The sequence below is a fragment of the Chaetura pelagica genome, unplaced genomic scaffold, assembly GCF_000747805.2.
Source record: "Chaetura pelagica isolate M959 unplaced genomic scaffold, ChaPel_1.0 scaffold27, whole genome shotgun sequence".
Lineage (NCBI taxonomy): Eukaryota > Metazoa > Chordata > Aves > Apodiformes > Apodidae > Chaetura > Chaetura pelagica.
The window spans coordinates 2,977,249-2,996,073 of record NW_009954020.1 but is presented as its reverse complement, the minus strand read 5'-3'; the positions used below and the strand labels follow the sequence as shown (position 1 = coordinate 2,996,073).

General features: G+C 35.9%; 1 protein-coding gene across 1 annotated transcript in view; it reads right to left on the bottom strand.

The window, feature by feature from the left end:
- Positions 1-1,975: 1,975 nt before the first annotated feature.
- The window catches only part of PHF20L1 (PHD finger protein 20-like 1), a 49,777-nt gene continuing 32,927 nt past the window's right edge, over positions 1,976-18,825 (bottom strand). Inside the window, exons 11-19 of the mRNA XM_010002277.1 lie at positions 15,864-15,920; positions 14,434-14,538; positions 12,548-12,712; positions 12,002-12,183; positions 10,004-10,103; positions 7,712-7,907; positions 6,949-7,318; positions 3,025-3,187; positions 1,976-2,331 (exon numbers count right to left, since the gene is read on the bottom strand). Of these exons, the coding sequence (XP_010000579.1) occupies positions 2,189-2,331; positions 3,025-3,187; positions 6,949-7,318; positions 7,712-7,907; positions 10,004-10,103; positions 12,002-12,183; positions 12,548-12,712; positions 14,434-14,538; positions 15,864-15,920 (1,481 nt within the window). The 3' untranslated portion in view covers positions 1,976-2,188. The remainder of the gene's footprint in view (positions 2,332-3,024; positions 3,188-6,948; positions 7,319-7,711; positions 7,908-10,003; positions 10,104-12,001; positions 12,184-12,547; positions 12,713-14,433; positions 14,539-15,863; positions 15,921-18,825) is intronic.

Below are 18,825 nucleotides of genomic sequence, written 5' to 3'. Positions count from 1 at the left end.
AAATACACTCCACTTTGTTTCAAAGTAATTCATCTGGATTTACACTTCTCTTATACAGTACACACAGTACCACATTCAAGGATATGCAGTAAGTGAATAATATATAAAAAAGTCTCAATATATCCAAAAAGCAAGTAGGTCACTCAACTATTCATACTGTTTGAAGCAGTTATTTAAGCATCCAACTGCATAACACAGTGTATTTAATTTTTTAACAGTTGCTATAAAAATGTTAACTCCTCAGCTCTTGTGTTCTTTCTGCATTATGAAGTTGCCAATCATGATTCCATAATTAACTTCCATGTTACCACACGCTCTGTACTGTCTCCTACAAGCTTGTTGAGGCAAGAGTTTTTAAATAGCAACCGCTCTGTAACAGGGGTCCACATTTTGCTTTGGACATCAAGAGTGATAACACTTCAGACATGACAGACAGACTGGAAACGTCAGGGTAGGTTTATTTTCGCAATGAACCAGCCATGCTGCTTTCTTTCCCAATAATGGTTTTATCATGAAAGTTCAATGCACTGGTTGCAAAGTCTTTCCCAGATAATCCATCTTTGGCACATTTTTCAATTTTATGCATCCTCAAAAGGCATTCCAGGATTATTTTTTTTTTGATGGTCTGTACATTTTAATTGTTTACATTTGCATGTAGATCAGGAAGAAAAGTGGAAAATGTAGAGTATGCAGAATAGTTTAATAAACAGTTTTACATACAGTACCTTACATATAGAACAGTGTGTTTGCAAATTTAAATAATTTTTGAATGTACAGTGGCTTGTACTCTTATCAAAAGGTAAATTCAAGTTTACTGTCTATCGGTTCTAAAATGCATTTATACAGATAACTAGAACTGATAAACAGAAGTGAGGCATAAAATGTTCAAGTATCTTAATGTCATCAGTTAAATAGCCTCCTTTTAACAGTCATATTTTACAAATTTCAAAACCTGTACATACATTATTTTCAATTTTAGAAACTGCTTGTTAAAAGGTAACATTTCATGTTAACCACCAGTTCTTATAGTCTATTGTAATAAAACTAGACATGTGTGGATATAAATGCATATAGTATGTATATATATACACATACAAACATGTATGTAGCACTGGGTACAGTGGCAACTTAGAAGCACAGGGAAAGTCCTGGGTTCACAATCCAGCAAGAGCTAACAGAGCAAGTAGGTTGGCTTTGGTTTCATGACATTTCATTCACTGAAGCTGAAAGATTTTACAAAAAAACATCTTGGATAATGTATCTTGTGACACTCATTCTAGTGGTTTAGCATATTCATAGCCACAGAGTTTTGCTGCTCTTCTCATTCCTCATCCCAGCTGAGGATGGTAAAGTTTCAGAGGGTCAACACCAGAACAGAGCTGCCCAGGACAAAAATTGTACCTTGAATCCTGAATACTGCAGTAGAACATAAAAAAATATAAACTCGATATAATTTTGGATGGATTGCTGGCACTAGGTAGGACTTTGGAAAAAACCTTCATGTAAGTCATAATCAAACTCTCATACCAGTGGTTTGAATATTATTTGGCACATCTGACAACTATTTGCCACTTATGATTTGAAGGAGCCTAAGGGTGCTGTAGTAAGGATTTCTATTTTAAAAAGTCTTTTAAAAAGGAGACCATGATAAGTAATTTCTTTCAAAAAATCAAAGCTAATATTTTCATTTTCCTGAACCTTCATGAGATACGGAAAGAATCTAAAACACTTTCCTTGTAGAGACGATTCAGATCTCTCTCTCTCTCACTAGCAAAATAAAAGGAATTAATTACAACAGCAGTTCCCAAGAAGTTTTTAGTCAGTTGGAGTCTGTGAATTTAGAAATTTTTGCCAAAGGTTTCAAAATAGTAGCATTACTCTTCACAAGCTTTTTATTTTGCTCTAGTTTCTTGTATGTGGGGGTTTTCTTGTTTAGCATGTTAAAATAATACCAATGTTTTTCAACATGTATTACATTTTGAAGCTCGGATATTGAACATTTAGATTTTCAGTATAACACATCCCTTACTCTAGATTTCCTCTCCTCTCTCTAAAGCTTCAGGCTATTAATGTAATCAACCAAGAACCAGATAAATGCTCAGCTTTTTGCTGTCTTTCTCTCAGTCTTGTGGCTACTAAGAAAATTCACTGTAAAGAACCTATTCTCATTTCTTTATTCTTCCTTTTGTCATACAGAGCAAAGAGTTGCTATTTGCTGTACTTTCCCCATGTCAAGTAAGAGCTGTTTGATCCGTCGCTTGAGCTGAGGCAATCTTGCCAGGGGATCTGGTGGTTCCAGTTCTCCAGTGAAATCAAGCCAGCTTTCTAAAACTACAAAAGGAAAAGGGAGAAGTTGATTAGAGTAAGTCTTCAAGAAACAGTTTTCATAAAAATTAAACTTTCCTTTCTTACTCTGTCTTTTATAAAAAGGGAAAATATACAGAGGCTGTGATTTTTATTTAACAGAAGAAACGTTTATTAAAGAAACACCAACTAATTCCATGTTGCATCCAATCAAAAACCTTCTCATTTAATTGTTACTATAAAAAGGTACCTGGGAACAAATTAGACCCTTGGCTAACAATCTACCACCTACATACATAAAAGAAACCTCAGTTCATGGCCAATCAAAAGTTGAAGGCATAATGAACACTTTTTTTTTTTTCCCTAATATTGTCCAAAACCACTCCAGGCACAGAAAACACCATCAGCTTTATGATTGCTATCTGGAAAAAGACTAGATAAGTTATTTAAGTTTCCTGAGGCCTGTCCAATATCATAAACTTGTGCTAAATTTTCAGGGTTCCTAAGTGCTTAAGCTACTTTAATGGGTATTCCAAACTTGTGAAAAGGGGGGCAGGGTTGAGGGCATAAGCTCTGGTTACAATGCTGGGTACACAAATTTGGATTGTATTCAAATTTAAAATTTAAAAATCATCTTCAGGGCCTCAGATCACTTTCAACACAGTGGCTATGAAAGATGCTGTTACAGGTGCATTAACAAGTATGTGGCAATGCAGTTACCATCAACTTCTTTTTCAATCAGGTCCATTCTGCTGGTGACTTCATTCTGTACATTCTCTATATGGGTAAGGAGATTTAGCTGCCACTGAAGATGTGTGTCCACTTGTTCCTCAGAGCCTTTTCTTTCATTACAAACAAACACAGTGTTTCCTTCATCAGAATTCTTCTTCATAGGAGCAACAGAAAGAAAAAAAAATTGCCATTTAAGAGAGATTTTTTGTTTTGCTTTATTTTAATTTCTGGTGTTGATTTCAACACTTGAGTCACACAATAAACTATGCTGATTTAGAATTGTACTTCTGTCTTCTCGACAAAAAGAGCACTTAAAGTCATGTAGTGTGACACACCAACAGACTAAACAAAACAAAATGCAAATTCCATACAAATGAGCATGTATAGCACTGGGGGAGTGAGGCAAGAGGTACAGGTTACCAGCTCAAGCACTTTGTGCTATGACTTGAGACAGACTGAATTTCTGTGCCCTTTTTATAAAAATCATGACTTACATAATGAAGTTCTGAACTGTATGAATCTACTGTCATCAAAAATGTGCAAGACCCTAACGTCTGTTTCAACTTTAGCCAGAGAATGAAGGAAAATTCCCTAAAATGCAGCAATATCAAAGATGTCAGAAGTGACCACTTTGCACAAACAGGCTGGCCATTCTGCTTGTTAATTAAGACAACAGACTTCTCTTCCTACCACTGCTATGGTCCTATGTAACTTGCAAGAACAATCTGGGACAGAACTGAGTGTGTTTGGAGATAGTTACAAGGCCAGTAACAGGCAGGGACTGTAAACACTGTACCTGAGGAAGACTTGATTTCTTTGAAACAATTAGTAGCTTCCTAGCAAGTCAGAGATGACACACAAATTCCTTATCTTTCTGCATTTGATGTTTCAGCCAACAGAAATAACCCAAGGAAGTGTACTGGACTTAATGAGTTAAATGCTCAGCATCTCTATTTTGTACCAGGAGTAACAGTTTCTAATTTATATCCAGTGTGACTTCATATCTGAAGATCTTTCACTACTGATGGAGACTCCCTTTTTACAGGGAGTAATGCGGAAAAGATGACAGGTAAGAGGTACAAGTTACTCCTGGGGAGATCCCAACTGGACATGAGAAGAAAATGTTTAACTATGGGACCAGTTGGACATTGGAATAATCTCCCCAGGGAAGTGGCAGGTTCCCCAACACTGGACATCTTTAAGTCTCAGCTTGACACAGTACTGGGCCATTGCATCTAAACCATGTTCCTACCTACAAAGGTTGCACCAGATGATCCCTGAGGTTCCTTCCAACCTGGCATTCTACAATTCTATGATTCTGTTTTAGGGACTAGAACACTGGAAGTATGCTCATACAGTGTCAGTTCTTAGCAAAGGCCAGAGCAAGGAGTTAAATTTATATTAACAGACTTGTCTGATTAAGTTCTCAGCCTTTTTTTTTTTTCCACATCAAATAACAACAAATGCAATTTTTTTCTTTACGTATTTCTTACTCCAGTCAAGAATGGGAAGGGTGAGAAGAGAGAGGAAGAAGAAAATAGAGACTGATGGATTTAAAGTTACTTCTGAAGTAAAAAAAGCAATTTTCTTTGAGATTTAAAATAAATTTTTAAAAAAACCAAACCACATCAAATTTGGACCAACCTGCTGGCAGCTTTATGAGTGAGTCTTGAAGGACAAGCATTGTTAAGACTTACAATATTTATCAAAGGAGTTAAATTTATTTATCAAAGATGGACTTTAAAAGCCATAAAAGCCTCTAAACTCTCAAACATTTCAGATAAAATCTTTCCTCTCTCAAGACATCAGGTTCATCTCCACAGTGTTTTTCAACTATTTCAACTATCAATAATCTTATAAAGGATATTTCCAACATAAATAAGAAATATCTTGTTTCTTGTAATTTTCAACCCCCCTCAGAAACCATGAGAGAAGAATGCCATTTCACCCTTGCTGCACGAGGACTCAAGTCCAGATTTCTAAAACCATGATCATCTGTTAGGTGAATCTTTCAGGTGCTCACTGCAGTAAGTCAGAGAAAATCTTAAAGATAAATACCATATAAATAACATCAAAAAGGTGGTTTTGTTTTGTTTTTCCTTTTGATGACCACTGTATTTATTCAAATGGCTAGTAAATGCTCCTTGGAAAAAACAACAACAAATAAACAACCCACAAGATCAAATGGGTCCTCCTCTAAGCTAAGAGATCCATGTAGACAATTAGGGATAGTAAGAGAAGCAGAGTACAGGATCCAGCTTGTGTAGAAGAAATAAACAGGAGGCTCAGGTGGGGAAGGCGTGTGCTTTCACAAGTAAGAACAAGGAAACTAAATACAATTTTAAAGATGATGATGCATTGTCCCAAAAGGAATTTGATAATAGTCAATCTGAACACTGTTTATAAGAGAATAAAAGATATGTAACAGAACTGTAGATTAGGGTAAGACAAAACAGTATGGAACACCAGAATATTCAAGGCTCTGCAGGATGCTACAAAGGACAATCCAAAGCCCAACCCAAAACTATAGAGAAGAAGGGGTGAAGAAGACAATTTCCAGAGAAGTCAGTTCATGCAAAAATGGCACTTCAATGCCAGTGTCATCACTGTTTTAAGTTAAATATAAAATCTCACAGAGAAACACCAAGGAGTAACCAGACAGAAAAGCCTAGTTTCAGTATCAAGGCTGACTATGAAGGTGAATTAAGGTGTCCCAAAGGCAAGAGTACACTCACACTGCCCCACACAGATCTCTCTCCTGCTTTACAACAGTAAGCACCTAGGTTTTTAGACATATGTTTTCATCTCTGAAGGAACTAATAGATCTGTTTCACTGCTCACATGTATTTTTTTTTAATGCTGAATATATTTGTACTATTAACAATGACAATTTAGGCTAGTGTTGGAAGGAAAGTGTATTTTACACTGCTGCATGTCTCCTTACTACACAAACTGAATATAACCATGCATCTTAGCATACAAAGCATTGTTTCTAAGTAGAATGAGACAAAATTTCCCATTCAGACTGTATAGCTTACATGCCACATTTAAAACTAAAATTAAAAGGAAAAAGATACATATCTTACTTATCTCTTCCACATCAGAAACTCTACTTCAAAAGAGGGATGAGGTGGGTGATTTATTCTCACTCAGTTGGTATTGCAGAAAACAGAAAGGTTTGTTTCACTTTGCTTTTTGTTCAAAGAAAACTCTTCACTAAAACCAGACTAACAAATTTCAGACCTTTTCCACAAAGTAATGGATTCAAACCATTAATGCAAAAATGAGAAAGAGATGTTTAAATAGCCAAATACAATCCTGATTAAAAACCTGTGAAACATTTAATTAGGAGGAATATGCAATATAAGAGATTCAAAAGAAGTTGCACGTGAGGTGAAATTAGCTGGTCAGTAAATCATTACTTGTGGACAGACGTCTAGATAGTGTTGCTATTAAAGGAAGAATATGGTATAGTAACAAACACTATTACAAATGTCAGTTTAACAAAAAATAACAACAATAAAAAAGTCACATGCAGAAAACAAAATTGAGGGGAAAAAAGGAGACTTATCCTGTTTTCCTCAGGTCACAAAATCATTTTTTTTCAAGATTCTGCATTTTAAGCATAGGAATCTTTTTTCCCCTGAAGCACTCGATTGAGCATAAACAGTTTTAGCACAGGCAATACTTTAATTATGTTTTGCATTTTATTCACCAGCTGAAGTGGGTATACTTCACCTGAAAGTATTCCAGTGATCCATCTCAGCTCCTAGTGATTTCTGCTGACTTATTTGATAGAATGTGTCAATTTATAACAATGAACATTTCTAAATACTTGTATGCACTTGAGTTTTATCAGATGGAACATGTTTTTCCAACAAAGAAACTTCCCAGATTAAGAATGATACTTACCTGCTCATTCATGCCATCATCTTTAAAATAATATTGTAAACAGTTTTTACTCTCTGTGTGAAAGTCCTGATCTTCATCAAAACTACTTGTATCTTCATCATCTGAGCTCATAGGATCAGCAACTGCTTTGCAGTCTTGACCAAAACTCTGTGGTTTTTGGTAACTGTGCTCACTCGTGATGTATGTTTCTTCCATCTTCTGGGGTATGCTGGGTGGCTCTTTGTGGTTTTGACTGTGACACGTCCTTTCACTTGGATTAACAGCATCTGGTAACGTTGCTAGTTTTTTCTCTACCCCAACAGTTACTTGATCTTGTTCTTTTCGCATCCCTGAACATGCCCACAGATGAAGGTCTGGATGATGCTTATTTCTGCAACAAAGGAAAGGGGAAAAAAACAAGTTACAGAGGACACCACTTACAGTACTGGACTACTAAGCAGCTACTTCTGTGGGATCACAGTTTTTGATAAGCACCATTATCAAACATATCGTAGGTCAGTCACTAGGTTTAGGCTAAACCCAGAATGTCCTTTTAAAACAAAACTGAAAATAAAAAAATTAAAACATATCACCAATAATCCCAATATACCAGATCTGCTCAGGTGCAGAACATCTAATGCACACTGAAGCTAAGGGCACTCTACATCTTGCACTTGAAATTTAGACTACTATACAAGAAACTTCAGTATGAGGGAATAATGCCTATGGAATAATGGTACCTAAATATATAAAGACAAAGAATAAACCCTGGATTGATACTTACTTTAATATCCCAATCTTCAGCTGCAGTCCATGCAGTATTTCAGTTACACCATATACATCTGCCAGCAGGTGATGTGTTGACACAATCTTTTTGGCATTAAGATGAGAGTAGTTTTCTTTCAAAAACGATAATCCACACATGTGTCCATTGTTTAGCCAGTCTTTATCATAAAGATATTTGGCACTCCACCTCTGACCTGGGGGTAAGCAACAAACAAATTGAGGGCCATCTAAAGCCAAAGCAAAACTGTATTTAAAACTGAGTGCTATAATTATATCCTGTACTCTCCCAAATGTGTCCTGACATCCATGAAAGAACAACTCAAGTAAAACTAAATTTTCATGGATTAAAAGGAAACTCTTAATACTTATGAAAACAAAAATAAACCTGAAATCTCAAGACCTCTCTAAATGGCATTAGAAATTAATAATCACCTTGCAATCAAAGTACAGGATTTCAAGAACTGTGCTATTACCACTCTAACTGCAAAAAAAAAACCAACCTCCTATTGACATTTTATTTAAATACTGCAGCTTACTTTTTTAAAAAAAAACCAAACTTAATTTACCAAGAGTGGATTTTATATGGACATATCCAAAACACCCAGTCTGTTTCTAAAAGATAAATATTTTGCTTCAATACTGAAGTTGGTATCTATTTATTAGAAGGCTTCATGAAAAACAGACATTTCAAGTTATCTGACAGCAGTTATTACACTGTCCTTTGAGGTGTCTTTTACCAGACACTCCTAGACAGGACACTGACGTAAGTGGGGCCCAAGGTCTCCCATGCTATGGCAACATCTACAGTCCTAACTCAACTGGTATGACTATTTAGCTAATACTTCTATAGTAACTTAATAACTATTAAAAAAAAACCAACACAAACAAAAACCCAGAAAGCAATACTAGATATTTATAATGCTAAGTATTTCATATTATTGTTTACAACGAGGAACCCAGACAAACAGACTGACTAAGACTACAATATCTTACACTCGATTTCATATCAGACTATCATATACAGAAGAAAGAATGGGTTGATGGAAGCCCTTCATACCTTTCAGGAGAATACCCTGTCTATCTCCTTTCTGCCCATTATCCCAATACACTTTAAAATACTGACATTGTGAATGACTTTTTTCTCCTGACATAGAAAGAAAAGAAGTAATGGTTAGGAAGGGAGAGAAGAAAAAAATTAGGGACACAGTCTGCATAGCAGGGGATAACAAAGTACCTAGTACAGTGCAGGGAAAGAACAAAAGACAAATTAGTTGGTTTTAATAAGAATATCTTGACTGCCAAAGAGCACACCACACACAGCTACCAAACAAGACTCTGTTCCATCAATCTAGATTCAAACTGGGGCAAATGGAAAATGCCACATCTTTCCAGCTGCATTTTCCTAAATTTTATGCTCAAAAGTAACTAATAATAACTGTCCTCTCTCGTACCTGTGCAAACAATTTCCAGATTTTATTCCTTAAATTCAGAATTAAAGCAAATTTAGAGGTGTAGCCTGACTGCCCTTTTGAAACAGCTGGATTGTTGGGCATTTCACCAGAAGACACATTTATAAGTTTGTATCAATTGTCAGGAAAAACATTAAAAACTTTCTTTCAAATTGGATAGTTTTTCTCCAAAGAACAAGAAAAATCGGTTTATGGACAGAATAATTTTTAAATCAGTATCTATCTAATAAAATGTCTTCTGTATAAAAATAAATACTTTTTCTAATTTTTACAATTTCAAATTTAGCCTAACAATCTTAAATGTGCTGTTTGCGCACTATAAAAAGTGCTAGATTTTATTTCATATTTTACAGATTCAGTTTCATACCTTTGCACAATTCTGGACAAATGCAAACATTATAAAATTGCAAATCACATGAAATCACATCCACAGCATATTTGAGTGTACTGTGGTACTGAGTTTTTTCTTAAATATGTTTAAGTGAACAGATGATTTCAAGTACAGGCAAAACAAATTGCTGAACAAGAATTATTTGTTTGGAAAAACTTTTCAGATTACAAAGACATGAAGAAGTGTGAGGGTTTTGGGGGAATTAAGTTTCAGCAACTAAAGTGATGGTATTTACAATAGTAAGATTTAGCATAGCTGAACACGATACTAACAGGAAAGTAAGTTTTTGCTCAGAGCCAAACTTAAAAGCACTTGCCCGAAACAAGTGTAACAGAAGCACAAACCAAAGCTTTAAGAATGCAACAATGTATAACATCTCTGCTTAAAAATCCCAAGCAGCCAACTTCAGATAAAGGTGGTTTACCCGTACCTGGTGGATCTCTGCAGATATAACAGATGTACTGGTCTGGAATGCTGTCCTCCAACAGTCCCATGCATACACTGTGCTGCCAACACAAGCACTCTTCACACTGACATCAGAAGAAAAAAAAAAAAAAAAAAAGGCAAAAACTAAAACTGAGATAAGGAGATTCTAAATTCAGAAGCTATTTCTCGTCAGAACGCAGAGAACAGCAGTTTAACTTAAATATTTGAATAAGACTATTTGAGTTGGCCAATTTGTGTTTGGGTAGGCAAAGACATCAAGCTAAAAAAAGAGCTCTAGTTCCAAAAGTTACCTCAACCACAAATTCCAGACTGGGGGGGAAAAAAAAAGAGAAATTGAAGATGTAATATTTAATATTTTATTACAACATTCAGTATTTTAGCGCCTAAACATTTAGTAGTGAAACATAAGACAGAAGTATAATATTACAGTAAAGTAGAAAGATAATGTAATACATTACAGCATAACAGTGAAAAGTAGAAAACTCTTCAGTTTAATTATTTATATTTACAAAGCATCTCTCCAGTGCGCTAGAAAGATGTGTTTTTAATATCGCACCAATGGCAAATCTAAAAGAAAAAGAAAATGAAGAGAAAATGAAAGAGGAGAACCAAGAGAACTGGAGAGCAAAACAGAAGTGGTAAAAACATGAGGGCCTAGAAACAGCAAACTGGTTGCTCTCAGTGAGATAAAACATGAAGAGGAAAAATCAGGCTGTCGCTGGACTTCTGAAACAGGAAGGAAAATTCTACTTAAAAATACACTGTCCTTTCTCAACTCAGTGTTTAGCTGTGTTCTAACTATCTGCTGATTTACTGCTAAGGAACTCTCCTCTTTGCCTTGACATGCTTTTGAGCATCAACTTATTCAAAACACTGAAGTCATCTTTCCTCTTGTCATACCACTATAGCTACAGATTCCTCTCCTTTCTCCACAGATTTCCATACCAGTCCATTTTTTGACATTAGTACCACAGCTGATGTCTCCTTTAGTTCCCCCAACACAGCACTGCATTTCAGTCATGTGTTCCCAGGGACAGTTCTTGTGTCCTTCATTTTCATTTTCTTCCTGTCATTTCCAAAAGACTAAGTTCATTAACACAGGACAGCTCAACTAAATCTCACATCTCAACTAAAAGCCTCTAGATTTTCAACAGAAACCGTACATTAATAGCCGAGTAGAAACCTGTTTTTTAAGCTGGGGAAAAAACCCACAGAGGGTTCATGGCTTTTTTTTTTAAGTTACTGACAACTGAGCTCTTCCTTGCTCTTGCCTGCATCTAATCTGATTGATATATTATTAATTCCTTGAGACAAAGACAAATTATTCTTTACTAGATGGGAAATGGTCCCTTCATTGAAGCATAAAATAAAGCAGCAGCAGTAGTTGCAATCCAGCACCTGAATACTATGCACTGTAGTCTTCTTCCCTTTCTTCTTCACCAAGATTTATTCTCTTAGGAGTTCCTAAAACCAGCTAGTGTTTTCTAGTTTGAGAACTGCTGTCCTAAAGGTGAAGCACAGGCATCACACACACAGTTACTGACAATACTGACATCTGCAAAGCAGAGATCTTGGGAGGAACTCAGGTACATTTACAGTGAGCAGAGTGGCATCTACAATTCAAACTGCAAAGCACAGGGGCCAAACTAGGAGGGCTGATACAATGGGACGGTCTGTGGTCAGAAGCTACATTTTGTGTGCAGGAAAGGATACTTTATTCCAAATTTATCAAATGGCTATAAAGGAAAAAAGTTACCTTTCCTTACAAACATTTTCTACAAGCTTATTTGTTAGAAAAACCCCATCCTAGTTCTGCGTACTCCAGAATTATGTCAAGAACTGAATGTGGAAAAATACTTGTTATAGTTTGTTTCTATTTACAGCTTTCTACACAACTTCAGTCTCCAACACACCAAAAGGGCATCTTCACAAGCAAGAAATTCACACAGAAAATACATCCCCACTCTCCAAATTTCTTTACCTGAATCATAAAGCCATTTTCTTCATCCAGTTCACAAATGCATCTGACAATTTCATTGAGAGCATCATCTTCATCCTGAGATTCTTCAAAGTTGGTTGAATCAAAGTCCTGATTGTACTCATCACCACTAAGTAACAAACTCTCTGTAGAGGAATCATCTAAGAACTCCATGTCTGAAAGGTCTAGTAAAAATAAATATATGTAAAATGGTGTGTGCAGAGACAGAAGTTTACAGAAATACATAGGGAGTTGGTAATTAAAAATTTTAACCTGCATACAGCAAAAAATTGCTCCCAAACACACTGCTGTTTTTTCAGATTTCTTGATGAATACTGCAAAAATGCCTCAGAAACAGAGAAGCAACATGTAACCAAGGCAAGTACAACGCAAAACAGCTTGAAGTGTGTAAGCATTTTGTTTTCAAGAAAGTATAAATCAAGCGCTGTATTTAAAGCTACAATCCCAAACACAAACAAAATTACTTCCCTTAAAACTCTACTTCTTAAAGAACTAAACAAACTAAAAGCTGCTGTCCAATCAACCTACTTTCTCCACTAAGGTCAACAGACAAAATAGCTCTTGGATACTGGTATGATGTATTCTTCTCTGAGAACATGCTGCGCAGAGTCAGAGAGCTCCCTGAGGACCGTGTCAGTGGAGAGGAGCACCTGTCCAGGAATTCAACAGAACTATCTTCATAATCTGAATAATCTGGAAAGTTAAAATTAAAAAAAAATAATAAAAATAAATCACTGTTATAAAAGTAAACTTGAGAGCAATATTCTCATTAGTGGACCTCTGCTCCCGCTCAGCCAGAGAGGGCAGCAGGATGAGGCTGTTAGAGCACACCACAACCACAGAGAGCACCATGAGCTTCTGCCCACAATAATGCAGCAGTACTAACATTTATATGGATGCTAGCTTGATACTTCTTCCTCTATCATACACTACTTGCAACAGTCTCAAGGCACACATCTGCAAGCCTGTTATTAATAATAGTAACTGGAGAGACTATTCCAAGTAAGTCATGTAATCACAGATCACAGAAAGGTTTGGGTTGGAAGTGATCTGGAGCACCTCTGCTATGGAGACAGGCTGAGAGAGTTACAGTTGTTCAGCCTGGAGAAGAGAAGGCTCTGTGGAGATCTTATAGAACATTCCAGTACCTGAAGGCGCTACAGGAATGCTGGGGAGGGACTTTTCACTAGAGAGTGCAGTGATAGGACAAGGGGTAATGGTTTTAAACTCAAAGCGGACAGATCTAGGTTAGACACCAGGAATAAATCCTTCACCATGAGGGTAGTAAGGCACTGGAATAAGTTTCCCAGGGAAGTTGTGGATGTCCCCTCTCTGGAAGTGTTCAAGGCCAGGATGGATGAGGCTTTCTGCAGCCTGGTCTAGCGTGAGGTGTCCTGCTCACGGCAGGGAGGTTGGAACCTGATGATCTTTAAGGTCCCTTCCAACCTTAACCATTCCATGATTCTATGAAGCTTACAGCTTACAATCTTATCACTCCAATATAAAGATGGTGAAGTATGTCAAAGCTAGATTACACAAATTTTGGACAGACAAATCAATAACCACTCTAGAGAATCACAAGGCATCTTTAAAAGTCTGTGGCCAGAAAACCCACTTAATGCATGGGTTTGTTTCCAGCAATCATAAGAAACTGAAAATATACTGGTCAGCAGGTTAGTTAACTTTTTATTAAAAGAACAGAATCCAAACATTGCTTTTTTTCCACAGAAATCACACCAAGGAATTACAGAATGGATGGCACTAAAACATTAACCCCACTCTTACAGGAGTACTTCTCAAACAAGGAGGAAAGGGTAGGGTTTTTTTTTTTGTTAAAAAAGCCCAAGCTTCCTAAAGCATATATAAAAAACAAAGTATTTTTGTCCATCTAGGGAATGGAAACAACAAAGAAAAGAAAAAGATGAGTGATGTGGTAAAGCATCATAATAGGGAAGTGAGATAAGACAAACAGATCACCATTTGTCAAGACAATAAGAGGGTTATTGCAACAGGGACACCAACCTTGGCTGTTAAGGATTAATTGTTTAGGAGGGGCTGCATTTTACACAGTAAACCACTGAAATTTAGCACTAGGGTACTGGAATAACTTGAATGTCCAAAGACAGTAAGTAGGATGTGTATACAAAGCTACAAATTAAGAATCTGAAGAGAAGAGCAAGTGTATCTTTTGAAGGAAGAAATATCATCTGTGAAATATCTGTGTATCACATAGAGACAGGCTAGAAATACAAAAATGAGGTCACAAACCTAAGTGTCCTTTCAACACTTAAGGCTAAAACATATTCCTTGGAATTTCTAAAATTTGACTTTTGTATTGTTTGGAAACAAGTTTTAGTATCTAATGCCAGGAAGAGTGATTTTGCTTACATACAAAAAATGTAAATTGAACCTACCATGCTGTTTAGATTTCTTCTTTTTTTTCTTCTTCTTTTTCTGTTTTGATTTATGATCTTTCTCCTTTTTCTCTTTTTTCTCCTTCTCCTTTTCTTTCTTTTTACCTGAAATAAAAATTAAACATTTTAAAACAGCAGTACCAGTCCAAATTTCTAGCTTCATTTGGCTTAACCTAAACATGTTATTCAAAATTAAGTATTCCACTGGCCTAGACATATCAAAATAATTCTGTTAATTTACTTGATATCTTGGGCATGTCTCATTAATTGATGGTACAATGGTTCAAAGGAATCTCTCTCAAAAAAATAACACTTTACCATTTTAAGGACTTCCAAATGAGAAATCATAGCAGAAAAAGATAAAGCAAAGCACACAAAACAACTAACATTATTTACACAGCTTATAACTTCTATTCTTCTTATAGCTTATAACAAAAAAGTTTGGGAAAGAGACAGAGCTTTCAAAACTGCAAAATTCCAAACTAAAAAGATAACATAATCTTAAACATATACATTAAGCCTACAGAAAATTTCAGTATCACAGAACTCCTTCTGCTGTCAGCACTTTTTACTGCACAGCAACATCCTCACAAAAAATTATTCTGACTAAAGTTTATGATACATTTTTTACACTGCAGTTCACTTCTCAGCACTGTGGCTATGAGGATCAGGACAAGTACTTCGTTTCGGAAAAATTCTATTCATCCTCTTAATTCTCCACAGACAAAACGCATCCCACAATATTGTCACTCCATAATAATTTTCTAAGCAATCAGCAGTGATAAAAATAATAAGGAAATTAACTTGTTACAGAAAATAAATTCTTAAAGTCAGTATTTAAGGAGTATTTCCTGCACACAAATTGGAGTCTTATTATCTCCTTGGGGAATATAAAAACAGAACTTCTACCTCCTAGAAAAACAAGGCAGAATCACTTATGAATTCTAATTCATCTCTAATAACTTTAGTTACTTTTTTTTCAACATATAATAAATCCAAAGCCCTCTTAATTAATGTTTTCTTTGAAGAATTGCCAAATGTTTTGCTCGTAACACTTAGCTGTATTCCCCTGCCCACCGCCTCCTCCCAGAATCAGTCAGTGGAAGGAAAGAAAGGCAGCATCACTAATTCAGCTGAAGGAAAAACAAACAAAAACCAAAACCCAACACCTTGTTTTTCAGGCCTCTCATAGGTACTTGTGGATTCTTTTGAATCCTGGCTGTGGGCACCTTCATTTCTCTTATAAAATTTTTATTCCACTAGAAACTTGTCATATAGAAATATATAAACAATTTTTAAGACCTAAAAAAACAAAAGAATTGCAGCTAGGCCCAGGAAACATCTTATGCTTTTACTTTTGCTCTTCAGCAAAAGAATAATTAAGAGATTTTTTCCTTTTTCCCCTAAAAATATTATTGCTCTGTACATACCGTAATTTGAAGAACTTCTCTCTTCCAGTTTTCCTTTTCTTTCCATTCTCACTGCACCTGCAAATTACAAAAGAATATATGACATAAATGCAACGTCTGGCTGATGACCCACTTTCTTTTAGAAGTCATTAGACCGTAAAGAGTCCTAATGGCACATAATAATAAGAAACATACAAACAATAGCATTATTTTAAATGTCATTTTACAATTATTTTTATTGTCTAAAGCACTGGAAACAAAAAGTGTTGTAGTTTACCAACTTCTGAATGCTTGTCCTTCTCAATCACGTTCTTTAATATTTTCTCCTTCAGACTCTCAAAACATTTCTCCTTTATGGGCACAGAGCACTGTGTCTCTGTCCCTTCAGAGCTCACTGATGTGGAAGACCTCTTTTTTTTACTATTCCCTTTGGGTAACTTTAGACTATTGGTTAAAGGCATTTCCAGATGCAAGGCATGTACATAGGACGAGGGTGCTGAAAACAAGAAGACAGATTTACTAGGCATTCTATGAGGATTGCAGCCAGATCACTGGCTGGGTCAGGCCACTGAAATGTCAAGTATTGGTAAAACATCATCACACTTAACATGTAATTACTGCACATGAATGCCTAGGTCTTGGTCTTACATATAAGACAATTATGCCACAGAAAGCTTCTTCGTTGGTTTTGGAATTTGCCCTCACTTTTAAACTACTTGTGCTTTTTAAAGTGATGCTACTTTTAAGCCTTTTTGTTTCCTTTTTACTATGCTGTAATAGAAACCCACTTCAACAGTAAGGGTTAAAGGTGCTGACATTGTCAATATTTAAGTTAATATTTCATTATTTGAACACAAACTACACTCTGGTGCAACATTTTTCTTGTTATTTATAAAATTTACACTTCTGCTAACTGCATTTTTCACTGATTTTAATAATCTCGAAATCATTCACTGTCTTTCATGTGTGTATTTAATTCACATTTGAATTACATATAAAATACTGTGATGATTTGTCAGAATTTAGCACCATATGCTGACAATTTTCACTTTGCACTACTCAGAAATATTCAATGAAACACTTGGATCTTTTTTTATCTGATGTAAACTAGGAAATACTAGGGCAAAACCCCTCAAATTAAAATTTACAATGCTAATATTTATAACCAAGTAGGACAACGGAATTTTCAAGTAATGAAACCAGAACAAAAGTTATTTATAAAGAACATAATTGACATAATTAAAAACCTCTCTACTACTGTGTTCATCAGTATTGTGAAAGCTGTGAGTTTCATTTAAACGTAATTAGGAAAGCCTAGTCTTCATCAGACCACTGAGAACATTTCAGAGCCATGCCAAGGACATACAGTACAAAAAAACACCTCAGGAAAATCATGTGGTTCAGGTTTTTTAATGCCAGCTCTGAACACTTGGAGGCACCAGTTACCTTCTGTGTCTTTGAACACGTGAGCCCAAGAAAATGATCAGCATGTAAGAAACACTTGCAGGTTGTTAAAATGCTGAACAACAACAACAAAACATTTTGAAAAAAATTTGCTGGTGGTCAAGACTGATCCAATTCCTATTATGACACAACATATATGTTAGGTGGAACTTACTTCAGCTCTTAGGCAGACTTCTCAGGAAAAAAGTCACATGCCAGAGAGTGAGAAAGCTGCAAGGGCAGCAAGAGCAAGTAGTGCATCACCTGCCACACCACACTACACTTCTGAAAGCCAGATGTTCCCAGCTGCAAGATCAAGACATCCCCATAGGATGCCATCTAGCCAGCAGCACCTGCTCCGTTCTGCATCCTGGCTTCTAATACAAGACACAAGACGCATGACCACGGCTGAGCACATCCACTACCTCAATCATCTCACCTAAGACCATAATCCTTCCAAGATTAGTTTGCTACTCAGGCTCTTGCCTTTGTCTGTATTTCAAGTGGATTATTCTTCTGGGATACTTATCAACACAAAACACTATCCAAATTACTCCTTTTTGGGTTTCCTAATTAACATTTGTCTGTGTTACAGGACTGAACTGCTTTGCCATCTGTAGAGCAATGAGTGTATTTTAGCACCTCAGTAAAAGAAAACAAATGATGCTTCTGCACATCATCATGCTATCAACCTCTTGTCTAGTTTCTAAAAAAGAGCACAAAAGCACCCCCCAAATGCACAGAATTTGTTTAGGTAGGTCACTGCCATTTTGATGAAAAATGTGAGAACACTCCATCCAAACAATCTCAAGAGACATTTAGTCTCAGTATTAGATGAATTTGTATTTAAACTTTATTATTCAGAATGATTCTTGACCTCAGATATGCAAATATGCTCTGATTTTGATAGCCACAACACTAACTTCAATATCTCAATAATTTTCTAGACAAGCACAGCTGACACAGAAATCAGTTAGCAAATAAATAACTGAGGGAACATTTAAGATGGGCTGAAATCTGCCAGTCATAAAAATATCCATCCAATGACAGAGCTCTCCAGACTGCCATTCTGTAGTAACCTAAAGAGAGAAATTACTATTATGCCTGCATACACTGCAATGTTAATTCTTGGCTTTTGTTAATAAAAATTCATTCTAGGTGTTAAGGCTTGCAAAAAATAATTTTCAACAGTATAATCACTATGCTTAACAAGCAACCCAAAATTAGACAAAGTAGACAATCACAATCTGAAGGACAAGTAACAAACACCGCAAGAAAAATACGAGTCTATATAAAAAAAAAATTCATTTCTTGAAACACTACCATACCCTTTTTTAAAATGCTACTTTTAATTGCAATTTTATTCCTGTTGAGGAGTCTAGTCAGCCACCTCCCACACAGTGAAGTGTGGGAGGTTTGCAATTAACACTCAGGAGAAAGATGCTTAAGGAGGAGACTTGATAAACTACCAACTATGCCACTGTCTAAAATCAATTTTTATCACTAGAAGACTCATCTCTGATTAAAACCAAATGCAAAC